Source organism: Malaclemys terrapin, chromosome 3 (assembly GCF_027887155.1).
Source record: "Malaclemys terrapin pileata isolate rMalTer1 chromosome 3, rMalTer1.hap1, whole genome shotgun sequence".
Classification (NCBI taxonomy): Eukaryota; Metazoa; Chordata; order Testudines; family Emydidae; genus Malaclemys; species Malaclemys terrapin.
The window spans coordinates 56884090-56896331 of NC_071507.1; the positions used below are offsets into that span (position 1 = coordinate 56884090).

Below are 12242 nucleotides of genomic sequence, written 5' to 3' on the forward strand. Positions count from 1 at the left end.
AGCATTTGCCTGGCCGAGTCTTGGAGCAAAGAGTCCCCTTCCCCACTTTGGGAATTTTCAAAATACTCACTGGGTAAAGTCGTGTGAGTCTCCAGGGTTCCATCACCTCCAATGCTACGGAGGGGTGGGGGGAAAGAACAGAATCGATCAGTCAGCAGGGTTAATACTGTAAGCACATACCATCTGTCATGTGATCACCATACGTTGCTGCTGTATCAGCTCAGGGAGAAAAAAAAAAAAAAAAAAGACTCAACCAGGAATAAGGGGATAAACCACAGGTCAAGTGTGAATTCAGGGAAAGTATTGAAAGGCAGATTTCAGATCAAGTCAAACAGGGCTGCAGCTAAGGTTGTGCACAGAGCCTGAGTGCCATGGCTACATGGGCAGCGCTGCAGCGGCACCGCTGTACTGATGCAGTTGTGCCATTGCAGTGTGTATGGTGAAGACACTCTATGCCAACAGGGGAGAGCTCTCCCATTGGCATAAAAAAACCACCTCTGAACAGCAGGAGCTATGTGAGTGGGAGAAGCTCTCCTGCCGACATAGCACTGTGCACATGAGCGCTTATGTCAGGGTAACTTATGTCGATCAGGGGGTGATTTATTTACACCCCTGAGTGACATAAGTTGTAGTGTAGATATAGCCTTATAGGCTACCATCAGAGCACTATGGAGCACTTATTTTCCACTTATTCTGATGCTGCCCGTCATAAAGAGGCATGTCACACACTGCCCCATCAGAGCTGTGCGGTCTAACCTCACTGGTACCTACGGTATTTGTGAGCAGCTGTTCAAGGTGCACAGACTGCACTGATGCCTGCCAACCAGATATCTGGGATTCTGCTAAATGGACTGTAGAATAACGCCTCTACGTCTATCATTCACAACATGTTTGCATGCACAGTCACACTCATCCATAAGCAGCCACCCACTGCAGCGCGCACGCACACGTGCACACACATTCTCTCACATACACACTTCCACCCAGAACTGCTGTGTGTTTCACCTCCAGGAAAGTCCTCTCCAGGCTGTTTGCAGGTCATTCAAGCTGGTTGCTTTGGCTCCTACAGCAGTCTGGAAAGATGGTAAGAATCGTTTATGAAATGGCAAGATGACAAGCAGAGGAAGTTGTGCGAAGCAGGAATGGTTTTGTCCTCCAGTAGGCGGAGCTCTACTGGCCCCCGCTGTTGCTACTGAATGGGCCATTTAACGGGTCAGTTGAAATGTACGGAGTAGAATTGGCTGAAAGAGCAGAATTTCTATCCCACAGGAAATTCCAATATTTTGACATTTGGTTTGGTCCTGAATCAGAAAGAAAAGTCAAAATAGCTAATCTTTCTGTGCAATGAAAGAAAAATGTATTTTGAAATGTTAAAACATTTTGTTTCAGGTCAGTTCAACATTATTCTTCATTCACCTAAGCCACTGCAATGGCTCATGGGGGAATTGTAGTTTGGAAGCCTTATGCCCCCATTGTCCCCTAAGCACCAGATTCCCTGGCAGGACTGTATCTCTCAGGGTGCAGGTCCCAGCTGCCAGCCCTCTTCCCAGCCGCTGAGCCTGTGCCTCGGCCCTCGCGCCCAGGGATGTACTCTTGGGGCGCTGGCCCCGCTCCCTGGTCACTGGCCCCATGTGCCTGGGGACCCGCACTCGGCCCCCCCACTCCTGGGGCCCTGGCTGCTGGCCCCGCAGCCAGGGCTCTTATACTTGCCCCGGACGCAGGGTCCTGGCTGCGGGCCCAATGCCCGGGGTGCCACTCCTGGCCCTGTGCCTGCCCCCAGCCTTTGCCCCCTTAGCCGTGTCCGGGTCCCCCCCCGGAGACATGGCACTGCTCCCGGCCCCAGCTGGGGGTGGGGAGCAGACAGGAGTTGGGGGGCTGGCTTTCAGCACCTCCACTATTAAAAGGGTTCCAGCGCCACTGCACCTGGGAGAGAATTCTCTATAGTAACTCAGAGCCCTCCCCATCTAGTGTCCCATCACTGGCCACTGGAGATATTTGCTGCTAGCAGCAGCAGATTGGCTATGTGCCATTGTGGGCAGTCCCATCATGCCAGCCTCTCCCTAAACTTATCAAGCTCAGTCTTGAAGTCAGTTAGGTTTTTTGCCCCCCACTGTTCCCCTTGGAAGGCGGTTCCAGAACGTCACTCCTCTGATGGTTAGAAACTTTTGTCTAATTTCAAGCCTAAACTTGTTAATGGCCTTTATATCCATTTGTTCTTGTGTCCGCATTGGAGCTTAACTTAAATAACTCCTCTCCCTCCTTATATTTATCCCCCTGATGTATGTATAGAGAGCAATCCTATCTCCCTCCCCTCAGCCTTTGTTTGGTTAGGTTAAACAAGCCGCGGTCTTTGAGCCTTATCTCATAAGGTAGATTTTCCATTCTCTCTGAAACATTTCATGAATCAAGAGAAAGATTCCCTGGGAACATGCAAGCAGGTCACTGTTCAGGGGCTTGGGGCTGGAATAGCAGGGAGTGCTGCAGATCAGGACTGAGGTCCTCCAAGAAAAGCTCAAGGCCCAGTGTGGGAGTAGCCAAGGTTACTGTAGGTCAAGACTGAAATGGATTGACAGAGCTCTCAAAACAGGGAAGCATGTACAACCCTCATCTGCAATATAAGCCTGATCCTTTGAGTTGCTCTGTCCCCATAACTCCTACTGAAGTGAATGGGAGTTTTGGCAGCTCTGCACCTTGGCAAGATTGGGTCTCACCTCTGGCTTTAGTCCGGGCTATTTATTCCTCAATTGCCAGATTCACTCATAACTCTAAGATGTTGCTACGGCCAATGGACACAGCTGGGCAAGTCACAGCAATTTGCTCTCCATCTGATGGTGTCTGACACCATAACATCCAGGGAAACTAGAATTGCCCTTCCCATTCTAGGCTCAGGGGAAGCACTGGTACTCACAGTCAAGGAATCTCCCAGCGCTGCTACGACTTTGATGTTTGTTGGCCGTAGCTTATGTACTAGACAGGAGAAGAAAGAAAAAAGCAGGGTTACCAGTGATCATTGGAAAATCTTATCCTGGGTGAAGGACCTGGTGACCTTGCTTCCATTGCAGACAATGGCAAAATCTTTGCTGACTTCAGGGGGAGCGGGCCCAGGGTTCTACACAAACCTCAGTCATCAACTAGACTGAGGAATAAACTCTTGCAATTCACTTCTGCCTCCTGGCTTGCTCCAAATCATGTGCTTGAGTAATAGGGAAGTAAACAGAGCTTAACACTACCTTTCACATGTCACTTTAGAAAAACCTGAAATAGATTAGATAGATTTAAAATTGCATACGTTCATTCTGTTCTGTTTTCAATTGGCTTTAAATCTAGATCTAGGTTTCCTACTAACTGCTCAGATGTAAAGCATTCCCGCTATGTCCGGGCACAATACACCGGTTCTGCTCATCAAGCAGGTACACCCAGGTTGGTCAAAGCTGCTTTGCTGCAAATGTACCAGGCACATCTGGCTAGATTAAGCCAGCCAAGTTGTTGTCTGTCCATTAGAATGCAGCCGCTGTGCTGGTGAACATGCTGGGTTTGGCAAAAGAGAATGCCCTTGCTATGCGCTGGATACACAATGCCTAACCTGGTTGTTTTCCTCTCACCCAACATGTGCAGTAATACAGTTTTAAGATTTTGCTTTTAAAAAGCACAGATGATTACTCCTCTCAGTGGTTCAGTCCAAAACAAGTTCTCTCTCACCTGATGTTGGGACACTTTCAGATGGAGTCTGTGCAGGACATGACAGATCACTGCCCCAATTCTTAAACAACAAAACAAACAGCAATATGGTTAGGAGATATTAGTATACTTTGGAACACACTGAACGAATATTACAACCAAATCAAACTCCAAAAAAGAATAGTTCCTAACTAGTTACCTGAGAGCTCGGCAATTCTTGCCTTTCATCCTGAAACGCTGTCCAAATACTGATTAATTCAGCTAGTCGGAATATTTTGGGTGAAATGAAATTTCATCCAAACATACTATTTTGTCAAGGCCAATGTTTCACAGAGATGTGTTGATTTCAACAAAGTTTATTTTAGGAAGGGAGGGGAGAAGAGCAAAGAAAACTTCCCACACTCTATAGCCTTTTGGTTAAGGCAATGATGCAGAAAGCGGGAGACCCAGGGTTGAGTCCTTGCTCTGCCTAACTGAGAGTGGTCTAGGATGAAAAATTCTGGCTTGAATCAGGCAGAGCAGGGAATTGAACCTGGGTCTCCCAAGCCACTGCCCTATCATTTTTGCTAAATGCTTGAAATGATTTGTTTTCTTTCCCATGTAGAAAGAAAACCAAATTTGAAAACCTTAAAAGTTGCCGTGAAATGGAATTGTGATAGTCCGGTCAACCCTATTAATTAATGCTTACAGTACTCATGTGAGGCAGAATAGGTGTTATCCTCTGAAATGTCACAGATGGGTAGTCAGCCAGAGTGCCAATTCAGTAGCAGAGCCAGGAACTGAACCTAGGAATGCCTGAGTTACAGTCCTATGCCCATTTCTCTACCCACACTGCCTCTCAACGGCAGCAGCAGTGCATTCTGAGAAGCAGAGATGGGCCAGTGAGGAAAATAAATTGATACAATGGGCAAGTCCCATCAGGGGCAGGGGTGTCCATTCTTTGCCCAGACAAACGCCATGTTGACCAGTGGCTATGTGAGAGCTTGAGGGTATCACCTGATTTGCAGGAAAAAAATCAAGTCAAATGTAGCTGCCCTCATCTTTAACACAGTGGTGCGTCTCAGAGAGATTACAATCCAGTTAGAGGGTGTTATAAAGGCCCAGGATTGGTCAGCTGGGTTAATTTTTGGGGTGGGGGGGAGGGAATGGGGAGAAGCAGTTTCCATTCTCTCCTTTTCCTTCTCTGCCTCTCTCTTGCCCCCTTCCATGAGATCCTTCCAACTTGGTCACTGAAGTGTAAGAATCATGAACTGGAAGCCTTTCTCCAGTTCTCTGTTTAGCTTTCTAGAAGCAACCCGGGTGCTGTGAACTGTAGCTGGGAGGGGGAATGGTGGTTTCCTTTTCAGTTGCAGCCAGAAGCAGCACTTGCTAGTGCCACCTGTTGTTCTTTATATAACTAAGGCTGCGAGTCTGGTCACAGAAGTCATGGATTCTGTGACTCTCCAGGACCTCCATGATTTCTGCAGCTGCAGCAGCCGGTGTGGCTGACCCCAGGGCCGCCTGAACAACTGGCCCCGGGGGCCACCAGAACAGCAGTGATCCTAGGGGCGGCCCCACAGCAGCGGTCCCAGAGCACCAGCAGTCATGGGGACCGCCCCAGAGGCTGTCGGAGCAGCAGAGGTCAGGAGCCTCAGGGCAGCAGGGGCCGGGGGCTGTCAGCCCCTGCCACTGGAGCACAGGACAGCCATCAGCCTCTGGGGCCCCCAGAGCAGCTAAGATTTAGTCACAGGTGTTTATAGTAAAAGTCATGGACCGGTCAGGGGCTGTGAATTTTTGTTTATTGCCCCGTGACCTGTCCATGACTTTTATTAAAAATACTTGTGACAAAATTTTAGCCTTATTTATAATCCGTAATGGACGCAGGGATTCACACTATTTTGTTTGGAAATTAGGTCCCAGCCGGGCATTACTTGGAGCTAGACAACCGTGGTGACCTCATTAAGAAGGCCTAACTGGCCACTCAGACTATTGCTTTGGACAATCATCTTCCCCAGCCACACTCACACCAACAGAACTGCACAGCTATCTTAGGAGGCATCCACACCTCCTCCAGCCTGGCAAGCACAGGTTCCCACCTCATTTCTTCAGTTCCTACCCGGAATTAGCTCTGTACTGGTTATGTTAACTCCTCTGCTGTAGTTTCTCTGCTATGGTGGAATGTAAAGCCTTCATTTAAGAGCCAGTAGATGTTAATTGGAGACATATTGCAAGTTCATGTAACATACTGTTATCACCACTTCCCTCTACTGGATAGAGCTGCCCAAGTGCATGGAAATACATTGCCTCTAGTGGCTGGATGCCTGATGAGGCTATAAACTCTCCTTTCAAACAAGTGACCTAAGCCTGCATTTTTGGGGCTGACAGGTCCTAAGTTCTCTTGCCAATTCTGTGTATATCTGGAGCAGCTGACTTACAGTAGCGTCCTTTGACTGGATTTGTTACTGTCATGACTTAGCCCTGGTCTACACTTGTGGTGGGGGGGGGGGGGGAAATCGATCTAAGTTACGCAACTTCAGCTACATGAATAACGTAGCTGAAGTCAACATGCTTAGATCGACTCTGCGGCGCTGGAGTACAGGAGTCAACAGAAGAGCGCTCGGGGGTCGATTTATCGCTTCTAGACTAGACGCGGTAAATCGATCGCTACCCGCTGATCCGGTGGGTAGTGAAGACATACCCTTGAGAACAGTTTTAGTAAAGTTATTCCCAGTCTGCACTGGCTGGTACAACTGTGTTTGCAAAAAAACACTTGAAAAAGAAGCATTTAAATACTTGTTGACATAGGAGGAGATCTGTATGTTCAAAGCCTAGTAAGAAATTACCGTTTACAAATTCCAAATGACGTGAAAACACCCACTAGACAGGAGCAATTTTGCATCCAAGTGTGAATGTGTAATGTACAGTAAGCGATACAGGCAATTACCTGAATTGGCTTGTTAGTAGGTTCCAGAGGTGGGTATGTGTAGTTGCTGTTCCTGTATGTTCCCAGGAAGGGTTTGTGCTGATGAGTGAGGAGAGAAAGGGTGAGAAATACAGATCAGGCAGCAAACAACGGCACAGAAGACAGCAAATGAGATCAGGATTTCTGCTGCCAAAAGATAATATATCTAGAGATGGCCTGAGCTACAAAGTGTGGATCTGGATTTTGAAACAAACACCCTCCCCTAAAATTTAGGGGTATTCAGATCTGGGGACTTTGGTCCAGCCCACCCGCACACATCAGATCCCTTCAAAGAGTGGTCAGGGCTGTCTGGATCTGTAATCCACTCTAATATAGGGAGTGGGGAAGCCTGGGCAGCTCTGCCTGCCTCAGCGGGGCGGAGCCTGGCATGTACAGCTCACCCTTTTCCCACAATGGCTGTATAATTTGGGTGGTGGTCTTGGTACCCAGCATCCACCTGAGGAAACATGGACTCTCATAGATTAAAGACCCCATCAGGAGGCTTGCTTCTCCCTAATGAGAATAGCATGATTGTCCCTAAGCTTGTAATACAGAACCCAGAACCTGAAGGTGCAGGGTCGAAGAGACTTTTCCACTGAAAGAGCGGAGTTATTCCAAATGATTTAAATCAGAAATGCGTGTAGTTTGATCAGAAATCCACCCCCCCACTTGCAGACTTTCATCCTTTAAATTAATCTATTATGCTTATAAATGGGTTGCTATAGACCTTTGGTCTCTATAGCCTGGCATATATGACAATCACACATACACAACCTCTGCTGTGTTGAGTTAGAGAAGCAAAGGGATAGAATACATGGAGCCCACGAACAGCAGAATCTGAAGTCATTTTATGTAATAACAGATACACTAAATGACAGATGGAACTCCCCCGAAATAGCCTCTAGTGTAACTTAGCTACTGTACTGCAATTGGGAAGCCTTCACAACAGTGCTGGCTCAGTAGGGAAAGTGCCACTGTGAGCGTGTACCCACGGCTTCCACAAAGTGCCATGGACTTGCCACGTTAAAGACTCATTTCAAAACCCTGTTTATCCACAAAATAGGTCCAGAATGGACAGCAACAGGGCAAGGCAACACAGTTTCCAGGGCGTTTTGAATATCAGATTGTGAGGGACGTAGGGAAAAACAAATCCAACATTCATTTTCACTCTTCCACAAGAGGAGAGTAACTGGCTGTCTTATTAAATTAATACCAAGTAAATTTGGATCTGATAAAAAGGAAGCATCTCCCACAGTCTACAGTTAGTCTGTGGAGCCCACTGCCTCAGGGGTGTGACACAGAAGCCCATCGATGCCAACTGGCCAAGGGTTTGCTGTTCTGTAACAGCAACTGTTAGCATGCCAGACACTCACCACCCCTAGCACACTGCTTTCATAGTATTTATCCATATAGAATATCATGCGAGGTCTCTAATAAAATAAAATACTGATCCTCAATCATTGCATCATGTATGCAGAGGGGATATTTAAGAAATTGTGTATATGTACTGAAAATATGTTTTAAAGTACGTCACCAACCAAAGAGAAAAACAGGTTTTTTCCAAAGAGGAGATAGGTGAAAACAAATCCTATCTCTGTAAATTAAGCATTGTAAGCAACATAATATGACCTCAATTTACATATGAAGTCAACAAGGGGATGAAAAGACACTGGAGACTAAATCAACAGAGGTTGTCCTGTCTCTGGGGCCCAAAAATGAACTTTAAAGAATATTAAAAAAATGCAAGGAGATATTTTGTTATTTTTCAGAGAGGAAGCAAACAGGACAGTGCTTTTTGCATTCATGAAAGAGGGATCCCAGGCATGTTGGTTGGAGATGCTGGGAGATTGTTTCTCTCACCTAAAGCAACTTTAGATGATGAGGGGTTAAGCCTGTTTATAACACACTTCTTAGAGTCTAAAGTTACTTACTTTTTGTTTGATATGTAACCATTTCTGTTTCCATTGTTATCCTTACTCACTACCCCTTATATCTTAGCCTTGGATAATAAACATATGATTATTTTCACTATAAACATATCTCAGTCTGTGCTGCTATATTGGAGCTAATCCTCACTTGAATCAAACAAGCTGGTGCACGCACTGTTCCTTTGGGGACAGCTTACCTGGTAATTTCTGCACGTGTCCAGTAGCTCACACTGCAGGGGACTGCTTCAAAGGGGCTCAGGGATTGGGGTGCACCTATGGTTAATCTGCCATGCAAAGTAAGGGCTGGCAGAGCCCCAAGGAGACTGACACCACTGACTGGTGGTGTCAAAGAGCTGACACCCAGTTAAGCACCAACAAGTGTCTCTCTCACTGAGGCAGGGGTATTACAAGGTGACTCAATCCTGGATATCCTTAGAAAGTGTCACAGGAGGTGAAGACAAAATGGGGAAGTGGCTTTAAAAAAGGAATGGATAACTTCTGACTCACAGCATTTATAGTTAGCCTTGGTAAGATAAAGATAATCACCAACTTTAATGCTCCAGGGCATAAACTCATCTCTTCAGAGGTCAGGAAAGAATTCCCCAAATCCTGGCCATTGCACAACTGTCCAAATTTGTTATTTTCACCTTAACCTAACGCATCGGCTATAGGTCATGTCCCAAAGTGGGATACTGGACCAGGTGGACAGATGGTCTGATCTGTTACAGCAGTTCTTGTTATGTTCCAAAAAATCAGCTATGCTAGTGATTTCTCTATAGGGATTTTACTACTAAATAGTGGCTGGAGGCTCAAACTCATGTAATGAAGGTAGGTGAGAGAGACAGACAAACACAGATGATGGTGAGGGACACATTAGAAATTCATAGATAGGTAATTGCTGTACAGGGAAAGGAGGGAAGAAACTAGTAGAATCGCCATCTATTGTCATATAGCAGCTCAAAAATCCATGAATGCACTGATGTTCTGAAACTCACAACAGAGTAGAATTTATACATCACAAATTTTTTAAGAAGTTAGAAAAAGGGCTGGGGGAAAGGGAGAGAAGCAGCTGACCATTGTCAAAAGAAAAAACTGCTGAGCTGGTATGTAATGACAAATGCATGTGTTGGAGGTTGATGGAAACATGAAACTCCCTAGATCCATACACCCAATGGGGGAAACTACATACACATGTACAGCATACATGCAGCCTCTTTAGTATTAGTCACTAGGGGCCAGATTTTTAAAGGCATTTAAAGACGCAAATAGGTGCCTAGTGGGATTTCCAAAAACATCTAGGCACCTAATTGCCAATGAGTTCAAAGGGAAAATCCATTCTGAATCCCTTTGAAAATTCTACTAGGTGTTTATCTGTATCTTTAGGCATCTAAATATCTTTAAAAATCTGGCCAAAGATCTAAACACGCACCAGCCATGTTATCAGTTAGTTTTTGTAAGATGGTATAAGGCCCAGAAACACTGAAGTAACTATTGTGCAAGAAGATATTCACATATAGTTAACAGAGAAGCAGAATTTTAGCAGACTTGTTCCAAAAAATACTGGATCCTTGCCAAGAAAAGGGCATGAACCCACCCACTGCAACCCCTTGCTTCTGTAATGGGACAGTATTTACCGGAGTTGGGCAACTCAGGGTAATGTTAGCCTTGGGGTCAAAGAAGTCCGTTTTCTCCCCTACAGGCTGAAGCTGGGGAAAAAAAGGGGAGGATTAGTTTTATAGCTGTGTCCTCTCATCTTACATTTCTATAGCAATTTTAAACCTAAAGAATCCAAAGGTGCTTTACAAATTTAATTAAATTGAATAATTGCATAGCTCTGGATTTGCCTGTGATTGAAATGCAGCCATTTCTTTGGAGGAACATGGCAGCTGTGTTACAGAGCACAGTAACACTAGGCAGTAGTTTAGAACAGGAAGAAAAGACGCATACTATATTGCTGAGGGAATTTAGGGAGGCAGAAGTAGCTGTATTGGAATTTGACCAGAATACCAGGGCTAAGGCCTCTTGTCTAATTTTATGTCTGTTGAAACGTGGCATCAACCACAAACCACTGCGACAGGCAGTGAGGATAAATCTTCCATTTCTTGACACAGTGCCAATGGGTAAAAGGAAAGCTGAGCATCACTGCAGAGGCTCCTGGCTAAAAACTCGGGATCCTCCCTGACTACACTCCTTTTAAAAAGTGAATTTAGAGTAGATGAAAGGTTCTGGGTTGACAGCCATGGAGACTATAGTCCTCTGTTTCTCCACAGAACAGGTACAGCAGAGGCTCCAGCAGTACAAGCATCACTTACACTGCCACACAAATGTGCCTCGGCCCCAACCTGGAAGGCGAGAAGGTAGGTCAGTCAGTCTCCATGGCCCATGCAGTCTTCAACTTCTCTTTCATGGAGACTGCCAGTTAGTGCATTCCATGGGATTTCATTCTTGTTGATGTGGACACCTGTCCAATAGGATGTGAACTGAGACCCATCAAACTCAGTTCACCACTTAGCCAACAGATGGAAGAGACCTTTAAATTAACACTGACCTGGATTTGAACAGGTGACCTCAATATGAATGGTCTGGGTCCCATCAACAGTGGCCTGAGCCACCCAGTCCCCCAATGTAACAACTATTACACAAAGGAGATGATTTTACAGATACTTTGAATCAGTTCTGGTTGATGAGCCTGATATACAAGTCCATGCCATCCCTACCATGGTGTTCCAGAGAGCCCTGGAGAGCTGAGACTGGGATTTCTGACTCAGATGGAAACAGTCTGGTGCAAGGAAGGAGATATCTGCATGTCCATCCTAAAAAGGAAAGTGCAAAAGACACCTGAGTGCAAGAAGTTTGTTAATACTTTATTACTTTGGTTCACTGAAGTTGGAGCAGCGGTAGTAGCTGTATGGCATTCCCATTATACACTCCCATGTGGAAGGCCTACTGGCATCTGGGGAGATGAAATGGGGTACTACCAGTCAGGGTCACCAAGTACTAGCAATGGGCCAACCCCAAAAGGATAAGCACCTTAAAGTTCAGATGTTTAATGTGCTGTTCTATCCTGTCTCTAAAAATGGCATTGTTGTGTTCTGTCTTTCTCTCTAGGAACTCCAGTGCCACAGCCACAAACTCAACTGGGATAGGAGAGTGAAGGTGAGCCTGTTCCTTCTCATGGATCACCACCAGGAATAAGGGTGCTACAGACCACACAGTGCTCCTCAGTGGGTTTGCTCAGATATAGCTCGGTGGAAGTTAGTACACAAGTCCACTGATGATACACAAGAAGGAACACAAGAAAAAATTCCTTCTCTTGTAGCTCCCTCTTTTGCAGCAGTGTCAGTTCTGCAGGGCTAACAGGAATAAAAAGCAGTAAGAGTTGTTTGTCACTGAAGTTAGCAGATACAAGTGAGTACACCCACACAGTCACCTTTCAGAGAAGAACTCCAGTTTATTACCGATTTTGTAATATCTGAAACAGTTTGGGTTTGGAAGTTTTAAGATATTGGTTTTCTCATTAGATTTTAGGGGTGGATAGAAGAGTTTGGATTAGATGGACGAAGGCCACAGAGCTTAGATCCAGAACTGAACTTCCTCAAGGTTTGAGGATGTTTTGATCAAGCGTTTTGGGTTGGCTCATTAGAGAAGTAAGGACCCGCTGCCAAGTTTTGGATCTGTATCTGATCTTCCACCAA

General features: G+C 45.7%; 1 protein-coding gene across 1 annotated transcript in view; it reads right to left on the reverse strand.

Annotated features, from left to right (window-relative positions):
* The window catches only part of PLB1 (phospholipase B1), a 123751-nt gene that overhangs the window by 21162 nt on the left and 90347 nt on the right, over positions 1–12242 (reverse strand). The window contains 7 exon segments of the mRNA XM_054021455.1: positions 71–114; positions 1006–1073; positions 2909–2967; positions 3700–3760; positions 6602–6679; positions 10182–10253; positions 11265–11360. Coding sequence (XP_053877430.1) covers positions 71–114; positions 1006–1073; positions 2909–2967; positions 3700–3760; positions 6602–6679; positions 10182–10253; positions 11265–11360 — 478 coding nt within the window.